Raw genomic sequence first — 15,709 nt, forward strand, 5'->3', positions numbered from 1 at the left:
TGATTCTTAGTGGTACCAAATTTTGCGTATAAAGCAAAAAAAATGAAAAAACTAAATCACACCCGAATGCAAATGGTCGGAACAAAATAACCGGTTTCTATACACAGAGCACCGAATGTTCCGATCACAATAAAAAATATTAGAAAAACCTTCAATTTAATACGTTTTTCACATTAGTGTCGTTTCTATTGTGTGTTAATATGAGAACGCGTAAAAAAATTATTAAATTAGGCATAATCGTCAAAAATTGTCTTCTAATTGTCAATTTTTTGCACAATTTTTTTTTCAGTTTTCAGCCTAAAAGATTAATTTTATTATTAGGAACGTTATTCGATGGTTCTTCTCATTCGCTTGAATTGCTTGATATTAGTCAACAACTCAAAAGTTTGAAACGGTTTTTTTTTCTGACACGCAGACCACTTTTGAGGAAACTTTTTAATATCATTCGAATCAGGACTGAAAGAGCTTTAATATAGACAAACACGCCATTATTTGTGGTAAATGCTTTTGCTTGAAAAACCAAAAAAAAAGTCTGCTCGCTCATTTTATTCGCTGGAAATTAGACTAAAAATCAAAAACTTCATACGGCTTTTTCTTGGAACCTGATCTAAACTATATTTTATGATTGGATAAATTAGATATTTTACCACTGTAAAGTATTTAATATTAACCAATCATGATCCATCTAACTAACAACCCACTTATTTGTAAGTGCTGAAGTTACTTGTAATTTCAGCACCAGAGAGATTTGAATTTAACTTAGAAATTAGTTGCACTCTCCCGAGTACTTCAGCAGCCGCATCAAACCAGTATACCCTAGATCTATTGAGCCTAGCAGAGAATAGTTAAACACCCTGAGACTAGAAAGTATAAGAGTAAGATTAGGATCGGTATTAGACTAAGAAGTTGCACGAATCTATCCGGCCGAAAATAAGATAGCGTGACGAGCAGTCGGTGTACCCTATCCGAAAATACTATATGAGTTAACCATATCGTACATAACTCATCTGGTGTGACCATAAGTCTCGAATAAGACCTTAATAGCTTAGATTTAACCGAAAATAGATTAGAATTTAGACAAAACATTTTAAAAATGTTATACGATAATAATTTAATCGAAATGTCTCTACGACTCAATAGATCAGAGCCGATATTCCGAGCGATAACAGAACTACCCGGAATTATAAGAAGACCTCGAACAAGAGACGACATACGACAAAGTAGAAACTTACCATATAGTTTTATGATTGTACGGCAAAAGCCAACACAAACTTTTATATTTAGAATCTTATTAGCAATGAATTTCGATTTTCATTTGCAAACATAAAATTTTGAAGTCAATCTTCATGATCATTTCAGGCGCTAAACAAATTTATTAACATACAATTACGATTGATAAAAAGATCTCTGATCGTTTTCTTAATTTCTGCAGTCTTATATAAAACATGTTTGAAAAAATTTATTGAAAATCAAAATAAAAATTAGTAGCATGACAATAAATTGTTAGTAATCATAAATCATCTGTTATCCAAGCTTCATCACCTAAACATAACAGCAATCATAAGCTCACTAATATCATTAAAATACTAAATCCTTTTCTTAAACAAATTTAAACCATTTTAAACTTAAATTCACTAAATTTAAAACCTGATCATCAAGGCCTATCCTTGGATCAAAAAGAATAATTTTGTTCTCCCCCACGCACTTAGCAAGTGTCTAACGACCTCAAACGTCGATTCACTATCCAAACCTTCCAAAAGACCAAAGATTAATAGAAATTTTTAAATAAAACTAACCATTCAAATTAAGATAAACAGTGAAGAACCTCGGTTATTCATCCTTCACTTGAACCCTCCTCTTACCAGACCCAGGATAGATCTTAGACTTAGTAAGTTTAAAATAGTACTAACGAACTACTTGCGTTCTAATTATGACTGAACCTTGTGGATCGATTTACTATTCTCCAACCCTTGAACACAATCACTACCCCTAAGTAAGATAAAGTAAGTTAACACCTTAGCTTAGACTAGCCACGAGAAAGTAAAAAATCATTCTTCGGAATCGATATACTTTTCTCTCCAACCCTGAACAAAAAGACCCAGGTTAAGTTAACCAAAAAATCGTAAGGACTAACAGTCTAAGAAAATAGAAATCACCTAACAACTTTTTGCATCCCTCATCCTAAACCTTATATCATTCAAAAATATAGGAAAAAAACAAACAATCGTTTTACACAACTGTGAGATAGATAACCAAAAATAAGATCTTGTAATCACACCTCATACACAAACAGTTGGATACATTAGAACAAAACGACTAACAATAAAAAGAAAAATAATACAAACAAAGACAAATCACACGAAAAAGATTTTCAAAAAATAGAAACGCATTTTCAGAATCAGAAGCCAGCAATTTAGATGAACTCTACAAATTAAAAGAATCAATTGATAAAAATTGTCCCAGTCACGATCAATTATATTTTTCCGATTCATAAACAACTTCAAAATCATCAAAAAAAGGAAAAAGAAGAATAAAAAAGCAATATAAACACAAACCAGTACACTTGTATAATTGGAATCAACCAATTAGACACATCGATAACTATATATTAACAGTCATTAAACAAAAAAATGAGCCACACTCAAAGTGACGATAAACCAGATTACGAAGAGGTTTACCCCTTCCTCATAGATGCACCCGATAATAGAGGGCAACATGATTTTTGCAAGAATTTACTCGTAAATTTGTTTGAACCCGGAATCAGCCCATGCAAAGCAAAATTCCCAGATGTAAAAATCAAAAGACAAATTATGGAACATTATCAGAAAGATATATGTAATTTAACACAATAATATGGAATCTACACCATAGAATTCAGCACACCAAATACGAATCATCGTAAATATGTAATTCAAACAGAATATCTTGAATTAGAATTTTCAAAAGTATTCTTAGATTATATCAAAAGCATACAATATCATAATTCACAAAGAGCAAACTCCATATTCACTAACGAAGTTTTTGCAATAATATATACATATATTTCTATATTAGAATTTATTCACAATACTAAATATAATCACAAAATATATAATCTCATTCAAAAGACACCTTATGAGTTTGCAGTAGGCACCGAAGAACTAAAAACTATTAAAGCACTTCAATTGTTTTGGCCACTGCTCCAAACTAAAAACATCATTCGCATACTAGCAAAATTACTAACAAATTCAGACATAAGACACGACATCTTCCCCCACGGTTTTTTCCCAGACGATTAACAGGTAAGTATAATATACTAATAAATTTAAATTAATACTAACCATTCTTTACTCATGTTTCTTTTAGATTTTTAGTCTTCATACCACGATCATCTGCAAAAAACAGAAAAGAAAAATAAAAAATAAAAAAAACTTGTTAAAATTATTTTAAACTTCATTAATATTTTCCACACGATAATCTGATAAAATTCATACCAAATGTAGTAAATTAATCTATAAATTTCTCCCCCAAAAGCAGTAAATTTAAATATGATGAAAATTTATAACTTTAAATTTCCCCAAAAACTTAGCAGTAAAATTGAAATTCTATGTAATAAATTGATAAAAATGAAAATGCAGTACTAATCTTTTGATATTTTCATTCATTCGCACAGGAATTCTATCCAAACTCGCACAGCTCGCCCACGAAGAATTGTTTAAATAATGAATTTCAATTTCAAGTTTTCACACTCAACAATTCTAACACACGATAACAAGTTTCAAACTTTCCTTTAACCCGGTTGGAAAGGAATTATATACTAAACCAAACTAACCAACGCAGCTTACTAAACACCACAAATCATAAAAATAACAGCATGACTAAGAAAAGAAAACCAACGGTACCCAAACCGGATTAACCCAGTTTAAAACTGGATAATTTATTTTTTTGAAGACTATTATAAAGTCTAAGAAAGAAATAATAAAACACAAAAAAGTCGAAAGACAAGCCCATAAAAAAAACAATTTGATTTTTGAAAAAAGGACACAACCAAAAAAACATAAGAAAGACCAACACAAACCCAACATAAAACGTTATCACATAACAGGACTTCTCAAAAAAACCGCACGAAATCAGACTCCCACTCCTGGCCTAACCCACCAGAGAGGACGTCCTGAGCATGCTCTATAGCCGGCCTAACCCACCGCGCTACATCCACGCTTTTTGATCACACTTCTATTTTTAATAAGAGGTACTCAAGGGTGAGTAACTCTTCGAAATAACCGAACTAAACCAAAATGCTTTTGTGAAAACAACTAACTAAATTCATAATTAAAAAACTGAACTAATAAAAATTATATAAAATGTAAATCATACCTTGCAGTATATAGATCAGCACACAACAACAAAGACGAACATCCAAAGACAAAATGACCCCACTATACTCGAACAAGAATGGCTAACCACAACCGATATGCCGTCCACAATCACAACTCAAAGGATTTAGAGTACGACTTGACTTCGCAGAAAAGGACTTCATTGAACTAGACCAATGACCACCTCGAGGTTCAAGTATACGTACAGATCCGAGTTACAAGGCATCCCCTCCACGCACAATCTCCACGCCATTCCCAGACGAGGTTGAACACAAAACAAATTCTCTACACAATACAGAAAAACCCGTCATAGCAAACCATTTTGAAATCAGATTGATTTCGTTGGGAAACACAGTCGTTGTCACAAAAAGGCACAACGATTGATGCCCCTAACTCCAGCGTCCTGGAACTTCTCTAGCAAGAGGAACCGGACAAGATTACGATGTTCGCCAAATACCAACGTTCATCATCCGTCCTTTGAATTGCAGAAAGATAATTCTGAAAAACTCTGTAAAACCCGGATGGGTGGAACCTGATCTAAACTATATTTTATGATTGGATAAATTAGATATTTTACCACTGTAAAGTATTTAATACTAACCAATCATGATCCATCTAACTAACAACCCACTTATTTGTAAGTGCTGAAATTACTTGTAATTTCAGCACCAGAGAGATTTGAATTTAACTTAGAAATTAGTTGTCTCTCCAAAAGAACTTCAGCAGCCGCAACAAACCAGTATACCCTAGATCTATTGAGCCTAGCAGAGACTAGTTAAACACCCTGAGACTGGAAAGTATAAGAGTAAGATTAGGATCGGTATTAGACTAAGAAGTTGCACGAATGTATCCGGCCGAAAATAAGATAGCGTGACGAGCAGACGGTGTACCCTATCCGAAATTAGTCTATGAGTTAACCACATCGGACATAACTCATTCTCGACACTGAGTATTTGTTTTTCAAACTTTTTAATGTCGTGCGACTGAGGGGGTTTAATGTGACATATCATTCGACCCTTTTAAATGATTATTTGTGGTACCTGATATTAAGTGGAATCAAGTTAAAACGCATCTGAATACAAAGTTACTGCCCATTTTCAAAGGTCCAAATAATAACATTTTTTGAATAAATTGACCAGTCAAACATATTTTTTCTTCATTCCTCAAAAAAAAAAAAAACGTCCTACCCTCTGCTAGCAATTTTTTGCGAGTTGTTTTTTTATAATGCGAGTTGTATTTTCTGCGAGCTGTCGCATTACGACTCGACTTTGACTTCTCTGAGTAATCGAATTTGCATGAAATAAGTTCCAATACAAAGTCTCCTTCCACCCGATGGTCGTTATTCTCCTTGTGAAATGTTTTCAGCGATTGAGTTGTCGAAGCGGGCATTTAGCCGACAGACTTGTCTTAACTGGCAGAGGATCAATGTTAGAGTGAACTGCAAACTGGCACGTAACTACCAACTACTCAGTTTCTACGATCATACTCTCGTCTATTTAGAACAGGTTCGCCTTCAGAGGTTCAATAAAAACGTTTCATCCTCATGGGAAAGGATCACAATTTGAGCTAATCGGCTCTTCAAAAAGATCCGGCGATGAGCCACTGCTTAAGAACTAGATGCAATTTTATTAGTCACTGCTTAAGAACTAGATGCAATTTTATTAGTCATTTTTTGTTTAATTGTTTTTTTTTTAAATTTTTTGCTTCACTTTTGATCTAATATCGGAAAATTCATTTGTACCAACAAAAAAACTGATGACTGCGGGTTTCAAACTTTTTTGCAAGTAAAATTTGCCTGCTCAGGATTTGAACTTCTGACATTTTAAATTCCAATTTAATTTAGCCAAACTACACTACATTTTAGGAGAAAGGAGTTTTAAGTATTTATTATGAAAAATTTCAGAAACAAAAACAAAAGCAAATGTTTTTTTTTAAAACAAAATGCTCGCGGCTATAAAAAATACTGCTAAGTTAGGCTTCAGTTAACATTAATTTTAAATAAAGTTTGAATATAATTTATTTATGCTTCTGGAACCTGATCTAAACTATATTTTATGATTGGATAAATTAAATGTTTTACCAATGTAAAGTATTTAATATTAACCAATCACGATCCATCTAACTAACAACCCACTGATTTGTAAGTGCTGAAGTTACTTGTAATTTCAGCACCAGAGAGATTTGAATTTAACTTAGAAATTAGTTGCACTCTCCCGAGTACTTCAGCAGCCGCAATAAACCAGTATACCCTAGATCTATTGAGCCTAGCAGAGACTAGTTAAACAACCTGAGACTAGATAGTATAAGAGTAAGATTAGGATCGGTATTAGACTAAGAAGTTGCACGAATCTATCCGGCCGAAAATAAGATAGCGTGACGAGCAGACGGTGTACCCTATCCGAAATTACTCTATGAGTTATACACTCCAGTCCTAACTCATCTGGTGCGACCATAAGTCTCGAACAAGACCTTAATAGATTAGAATTAACCAAAATAGATTAGAAATTAGACAAAAACATTTCCAAAATGTTATACGACAATAATTTAATTGAAATGTCTCTACGACTCAATAGATCAGAGCCAATATTCCGAACCATAACAGAACTACCCGGAATTGGAAGAAGACCTCGAACCAGAGACGACTTACGACAAAGTAGAAACTTGCCATATAGTTATATGATAGTTCGGCAAAAGCCAGAACAAACTTTTATATTTAGAATACTACCCGCAATGAATTTAGATTTCCATTTGCAAACATAAAACCTTGAAGTTACTCTTCAAAATCATTTCAGGCGCTAAACAAAATTAATAATATACAATAACGATTGATAAAAAGATCTCAGATCGTTTTCCTAAATTCTGCAGTATTATACAAAACATGTTTGAAAAATATTTATTGGAAAATAAAAATAAAAATTAGTAGCATGACAGTAAATGGTTAGTAATCATAAATCATCCTGTTGTTCCAGCTTCATCACCTAAAACATAACAGCAATCATCAACTCACTAATATCACAAAACACTAAATCTTTCCTTTACACAAATTTAAAATTTTATTAAAACTTAAATTCACTTAATTTTAAAATCAGATCATCAAGGCTTATCCTTGGATCTTAAATCATTTTCTACTTAATTAAATTTCAAATTTGATCATCAAGGCTTATCCTTGGATCAAACAGAACAACTTTGTTCTCCCCCACCCACTTAATTAGTGTCTAACGACCTCAAACGTCGATTCACTACCCAACCCTTTCTAAAGACCTAAGACTAATAGAAATTTTTAAACAAAACTAATCATTCAAATTAAGATAAACAGTGAAGAACTTCGGTTATTCATCCTTCACTTGACCCCCCCTCTTACCAGACCCAGGATAAATCTTAGACTTAGTAAGTTTAAAATAGTATCTAACGAACTACTCGCGTTCTAATTATACCTGAACCTTGTGGATCGATTTACTATTCTCCAACCCTTGAACACAATCACTACCCCTAAGTAAGATTAAGTAAGTTAACACCTTAGCTTATATTAGTCACGAGAAAGTACAAATCATTCTCCGGAATAGATATACTTTTCTCTCCAACCCTGAACAAATAGACCCAGGTGAAGCTAACCAAAAATCGTAAGGACTAACAGTTTAAGCAATTAGAATTCACTTAACACCCTTTTGCATCCGTCATCCTAAACCTTACGTCATTTAAAAACCTAGGAAATAAACAAACAATCGTTTTACACAATTGTGAAATAGATAACAAAAAATACGACCTTGTAATCACACCTCATACACAAACAGTAGGATACATTCGAACAAAACGACAAACACTAAAAAGAAAAATAATAACGAAACAAAGACAAATAACACGAAAAAGATTTTCAAAAAATCGAAACGCATTTTCAGAATCAGAAATCAACAGTTTAGACGAACTTTACAAACTAAAAGAATCAATAGATAAAATTTGCCCAATTCACGATCAATTATATTTCTCTGACTCAGAAACAACTTCAAATTCATCACAAAGAGGAAAAAGAAGAATAAAAAAGCAGTACAAACACAAACCAGTACATTTATACAATTGGAATCAACCAATTCGACACATTAATAATTACATATTAACAGTCATCGAACGAAAAAATGAGCTCAACGCACACCCCAGGTGACGAAACTCCAGATGATGATGAAATCTTTCCCTTTATAGTAGATGCAACTACTGATAGAGGACAACACATATTTTGTAAAAATTTACTCTTAAATTTATTTGAACCCGGAATCAGTCCATGTAAAACAGAGTTCCCAGATGTAAAAATCAAAAGACAAATCATAGACCACTATCTAAAAGATATATGCAACATAACACAACAGTATGGAATCTACTCCATAGAATTCACCTCACCAAACCATAATCATAGGAAATATACAATTCAAACAGACGATCTTGATTTAAAATTTTCAAAAGTTTTTTCAGAATATATAAAAAGCATCCAATACCATAACTCACAAAGAGCAAACTCCATTTTCACTAATGAAGTTTTCGCAATAATATATAGTTATATTTCGATATTAGAAAACGAAATCCCAATAACAAATGTCTCACCGACAGAAACATCTAAACATTTAAGAGTACGACATGAAATCACACTAGTCTCTAGTTATTTAAACATTATTAAAGAAAATTTCACGAAAGATGAAGTTTCACAACATACAAAACACGATCTACAAAAAATTTTGGCATGGTTCATAATAGATTATTTCACACACAATATTGATTTAATTGCACAAGCAAGAAAAAATTTTAGACCCCAAAATTCGAACGATGATACCGCTATCACAGAACAATCAGATTATGTTTGGGACCCCGAATGGTCTCATCACGCATTTATAAGCTTCCCACAATCAATCTCAAGTCAAGCAATAAGTACAATATCTTACATAAGAGATTATGTAAGAGTAATACCCTTAACAATTGATGCAACACCACTAAATTATAATACATTTCTGCCCGATACACAAAATAATAGTTTAAACTCTACAGTCATACATAACGAAAACCTCAATGGAAATAGGAATCTTACTCAACAAGATATCCAGACACCATCACACTTCATAAATGAAGAAATTGTACACACAACAACTACACAACAAAGTATTTCACCAATACGTCCAAATTTGACAACACCAAGAAATACAAATCCTTCACAAACACAAGTAACCTTACAATCAACCGTTAAACCTTCGGTTGCTCCAAAATATTCACATATGGATTACCAAACATACAGACCCATGACAATACCATCAAAAACACGCAAAACATTCAATAGAAACAACTTTGCAGACCATAATTATAATTATACACATCCATCAAAAACAAATTACCAACCACGAAGAAATTTTAACCAATATACAAGATCTCGAAACTGGGATAACCCAATGGCCCAACCTAATTCAATAAATTTCCAAACAAATCCTCCACAGGATCACAGTGAAAATTACCCATTTTTTCAACAAAATAAAAATAAAAAACAAACATCTTATCAAATGGATTATTTATCCTCAGATGATGATTTCTTACAACCAGACATATTTGCACCATATACTCAAGAATATCGTGGACAAGGAATACAGAAAACACGTACAAATCATAGGAATTTTTCTCCACAACCAATAGATGCACAACATCAACAACCAATTCAACAACAAAATCTAATTAATACACAATCTTTTCAACCAATTCAACAACAAAATCCAATGATTGCACACTCGTATCAACCATCACAAATGCAAAATGAAATACCACTCCCATATTATCTCCAACAACATGAAATAACAAGAAACCAACTTTCAAATTTTTCTCAAATGCCAAATGCAGCAGAATCATTACAAATGACAATGAATCCATACCTTATGGGTGGATCATCAATAACATCAAACAAACCTTTAATGGTTTTCACAGGAACAGACCCTGAATACTCTGTAGAAGATTATTTAAATGCAGTAACAGCAAACTTGATTTTAAACATTGGACCTGAACCAATTAATACGCCACTACATCAAAACTGGATACATCGACGCACAGCGTTGATACAAACAACCTTAGATGGCGCAGCCCAAAAATGGTTTTCAGTACTACCTCTAGAAATAAAATCAAACTGGAAAAGGTTTACACAAGAATTTTCAAAAATGTTTGACTCCGAAAGAAACAAACAACAACAAAGAGTTTTATGTAATGAAATTCGCAGATTACCAAACGAAACCATCAAGCAATTAGCAGTAAGAATCGAAACACTAGTTCGAAAAGCATATTCACTAAATACACACGACTATAAAAATACAAAGATGACAGAAATCTTAATGATGACCTTAACACCACAATTAAGGAAAATAGCAATAAAAAAGAGAGCATCCCATCCTTCCTCAATTCGAGAACCCGATTTAGATTTTAGAAAACTAGTAGACAAACTAGAACAAGCAGAAATCACAATGAAACTAGAAGAAACGGAAAATCTGAAATTACAATACGTTAACAGAATTGAAACAACTTCCACTAATATTAATAATATACAAGAATCAGATACAGACCTCGTTGAAAAAATCACTGAAATACTCAAAATTTATGAAAAGAACCCAAACTTTAAAGGCAAACTATCTTTCAAAAAATGGTGTAATTATTGCCGACGATACGGACATAGTATTTCCGAATGTAGACAAAAACAGCAAGATAGTCAAAATAAACCTCAAAAATACAAAGAACCAAATAAGTCATTTTATCAATATATGAAGAAAGATCAAAATCTGCCAAACAAAAATCTATATAGCAACAATAGTTCCGGAAAACCACTTCCGAACAATACAAGCTATACAAGAAATCAATCCCCATATAACTCAAGTTATAGAGGAAGATCGCCAGAACGAAGAAACACACAAAATACATCACAAAATCACTACAATAGACCAAATAGTAGAAATAACTACTCCAGATCTAATTTAAACACAACACAGTTTGCTTCTAGATCTAATTCCCAATCACGAAATAGATACTATCAAAACAATCAATCACGAAACTCATCATACAATAGAAATAGAAACTATTCCAATAATCGAAATAGAAGTTATTCAAACAATCGAAGTCAATATTATCCAAATAACCGATCAAGAAATAACTCATATAACAGATCAAACAGCAATTATCAAAATAGATCGCGAAATAATTCACAAAATCGACATTCAAGTTATAATAATCGTTATAGAAATTATTCCCAATCACCACACCAGAATAATAATCACTATAATAACTCTAATAATCGTCACAGAAGTAGTACACCTAAACATCAAAGACAAATCAATCAAGTACAGTCTAACCCAGAAACAACATCAGACCCTCCAGGTATTGAGGACACAGTAACTGATACGTTACAACTCAATCAAATAAATTGTACATCATCAGATTCAGAAAGCGACACAGAAAACACTCTTTCTATCAATATGATAAAAGTCGAAAATGACTATGAATCTGTCATATATGAACAACCTTTTTCATCACACATATATGAAAATCAATCAGAATTTCTTCAAAATTATTACACTACACCCATAAATTCCACACCAACGACGCAAGAACCGAATGCAATTAACACTAAAAATCAACCCAATAAAAATGTCAAAACAAAATGCTTGAACACAAACCACATCTATCAAAATATACAAAAAGAACAACCCAAAGAAAAAATTTGGACAATACCATTTCTCTTAGAAAGCCCAAGAAACAAAGAATTTCAACCACCAGACCTTGAAATTGATTTTTTAATTGATTCAGGAGCAGAATCAAACATAATAAACATTCCCACATGGAATGAAATAAAAACTTTACACCCAAAGCTAACACCTCTTGAAACCTCCAGTAAGCTAGCAACAGCACAAGGATCAACATTGATGAACTACGGAAAAATCCAATTATTTCTCCTCCCCACTAGAACAATGGAGCAAAACAAAATTCTAAATAAGCCATTTAAACAAATATTCCATATCACTGATATTAAATATAATATCATTGGAATACCATTTATTTCGAAGTATATACCAACAATTAACATCCTAAATAGTAAAATATTAATCAAAGATAAGTATACAAAAACAAAAGAAACATCCTTAACATTTTTTCAAAGATTAAATAAACAACCACCATTCTTTTCAAAATTCTACCCGATATTTAACCAACAAAGAAAACACCTAAAACCACTATCAGGAAATATCTATAATTTTTCAATTAAACAAGTTCACCAATATGATAAGGAACAAAACAAACAAAAATTTTATATGTCAGATTTTGAATTCAAACCTATTCATAAATTTTTCAAAATCACAATCTCTTCAATAAAATATTTGAAAAATTCAAATACAGATATCATTTCCTTACATGTTTATAATAACACACCTTACCAAGTAACATTACCTTTAGGACTTTTAGGATATTGTGAAACCAACGCTACAATATCACCAATACACGAAAAAGCCTATCGCGTAAATAATATACTCCAATTATTAGATATTTGCCAATCTACAATTCTTAATGAAGAATTATCGATAAATAATATAATAAGTCACGAAAACAGAAATACGGATTATTTCACAAAAACTCCATATTTCAAACCTACATTCAACATAAGTAACTACACAGAAGACCAACAGAAATTTTTAACAATGTTTAATTTCCAACATTCACAAATAACACAAGACGAATTCGAAAAGTTAGCCAAACAGCTAATTAAATATTCATCAGTCTATGCAACATCAAAATTCGATGTTGGCAAAATCAGTTCATCACTACATCTCCCATTAAAACCAGACGCAGTTTTCAAAAAACAGAGAGCAAGTAAAGTACCAATTCACTTACATGATAAAGTAAACAGATTACTCGATATTTTAGAACAATACAACATTATATCACCAGTTAATAAAGAAGAACAACCAAAAGGCAACACATTTATCAACCCCGTTATTATTCTAGCTAAAGGAGAATCATTAAAAATCGTTCTCGATGCTAGATACCTCAATTCACTCATAGATGAATCAAAATGTAATTGGCCCATTGAACCAATACAAGTTATTTTAACAAAAATAAACGGCAAATACTTAACAACCGCCGATATGAATAGTGCATACAATCAAATGCCACTAGATGAAGAATCACGACGTTTAACACAATTTGTTATCGGAAACCAACAATATGAATTCAACCGCTTATTTTATGGAATATCCATAGGACCAGCAGCATTTTCAGCTTTTATGAGCAAAATTTTCAGACCACTAATACTCAAGAAAAACGCAATCACCTATCTAGACGATGTTTTTATGCAATCACAAACAAAAGACGAAATGTTCAATGTTTTAGAAAAATATCACCAAATACTTCAGAACGAAAATCTGAAGGCAGCCCCTGATAAATCACACTTCTTTTTAACAAGAGTTAAATTCTTAGGACATAATATAGAAAGAAAAACAATCACTCCATTGAAATCACGCATTGACGCTATTCAAAAACTTCAACCACCAACAAATAAAAAGAAAATCCAAGAATTTCTTGGAATGTTAAACTTTTTAAGTAAATATGTTTATAAAATGCAATTATATCTACGACCATTTTATAACATCCTTAGACAACAAAATAATTTTGAATGGAATACAGAACATCAAGCACGATTCGAAGAAATAAAGAAACTTTTAACTGAACAAATTTCAAACACAATTCCAGACCCTGATCAACCATTTTATGCAATGTGCGATGCTTCGAACTTTGGCATCGGCGCAGCACTATTACAATCACATAATGGTACAAATAAAATGAACCTAATATCAGCAAATTCCCGATTATTCACTCAAGCAGAGCTACGACTCTCAACTCTAATGAGAGAATGTACAGCCATAATATATACACTGACAGAATATGAATTTCTGATACTTGGATCAAAACATCCCACAGTTTTATTCACAGACCATAAACCAATCATCTTTCTCTTTACACAGAAATCTAATCCAAACCACCGAGTTTACAGATTTCAACTAATTCTAATGAAATTTCCAAACTTACATATAGTTTGGACTGCAGGAAAAAATCTTGCAGTACCAGACACCTTAAGTCGAAATACACCACCTGAATTACTTACACGAAAAACAACAGTTGAAATACCCAAAAACATAAAATTCTACCTTGCAGAAAACGAAACATCACCCCGATTAGAATGCAAATATGCAGTAAAAACTGATATTGAACAATCACAAATAAATAGTTTACAACATTTCCCACTTTATTTAGATTGTCAAAATAATCATTATGAAGTTGATCTACTTGGAACATCAACTTTCAAACCAATCCCATATTCTCAATGGATAAAAAATAACACCCAACAAAAACGAACAAAACAACACCAAACTAAAAAAGACCATTTTCCACTAATTAAAAAAGAAAATTTAACTGACAAAGTAAATTTATCAGGACCACAAACAAACGATTCAAAACACACAATAAATCAAGTTTTCGACCTTCATGACCCATTAGATACAATACCCTTATCTAAATTCGAAATTGAAAACATTTTTCTCCCTCCAACAGAAACAATTACAATTTCAACACTAAAACAATACCAAAATCTTGACCCAATAATTAGACAACTAAAATCATGGCATAAATATAAAACTAAACCTACCAAAGCAGATTCAACCATTCTAGGCAACAAGACACTCCTCCGATATTTTCGCAAATTTAATAACACAACAATTAATGAAACCACAGACCTTTTAGAGTATAACTTAAACGAATCTACAGTCCCCTGTCTTCCTTTAAGTATGATTCTCATCGCTTTTAATATCTCACATACACAAAATATTAAAGGACATTCTGGATCAGAAAAAACATATTCAAACTTTATACAAAATTTTTACTTCCCAAATGCACCAATCTGGATAAAAGTACTATGCAATGATTGTATAGTATGTCAACTGAATAAACCTTACCCAAATCAAAAACAAATAGCACAAAAACAAGATTTTAAAGGACAAAGCTTGTACTTTAATCACCGTATCTCATTTGATACTAAAGGCCCAATTTCACCCTCATCAGAAGGAAATTCCTACATTATGGTAATTGTTGACGCATTCACACACTATGTAGCACTTAACCCAGTACCACATTGTAACGCTTATTATGCGTATACAACACTTTATGAACACTGGATAGCAAAATTTGGACTACCAGAAATTTTAGTCACAGACAACGGTACAGAATTCATAAATAATGAAATAATAACACTATGTCATTTATACAACATTAAACACAAACCACGTACATCTCACGCACCTTGGACAAACGGC

At 32.2% G+C, this 15,709-nt stretch overlaps 2 protein-coding genes across 12 annotated transcripts in view; one reads left to right on the forward strand and one right to left on the reverse strand.

The window, feature by feature from the left end:
• LOC134853927 (beta-1-syntrophin-like) overlaps window positions 1-15,709 on the reverse strand; it is a 236,233-nt gene that overhangs the window by 208,977 nt on the left and 11,547 nt on the right. The gene's annotated exons all lie outside the window — the stretch shown is intronic.
• LOC134853929 (uncharacterized) overlaps window positions 1-15,709 on the forward strand; it is a 47,746-nt gene that overhangs the window by 15,684 nt on the left and 16,353 nt on the right. For all 11 annotated transcript variants that reach the window (XM_063869913.1, XM_063869912.1, XM_063869904.1 and 8 more), the window contains one exon: window positions 5,718-5,857. In XM_063869913.1, the coding sequence (XP_063725983.1) occupies window positions 5,718-5,857 (140 nt within the window). The remainder of the gene's footprint in view (window positions 1-5,717; window positions 5,858-15,709) is intronic.

Source organism: Symsagittifera roscoffensis, chromosome 9 (genome assembly GCF_963678635.1).
Source record: "Symsagittifera roscoffensis chromosome 9, txSymRosc1.1, whole genome shotgun sequence".
In the NCBI taxonomy this organism is placed as follows: Eukaryota; Metazoa; Xenacoelomorpha; order Acoela; family Convolutidae; genus Symsagittifera; species Symsagittifera roscoffensis.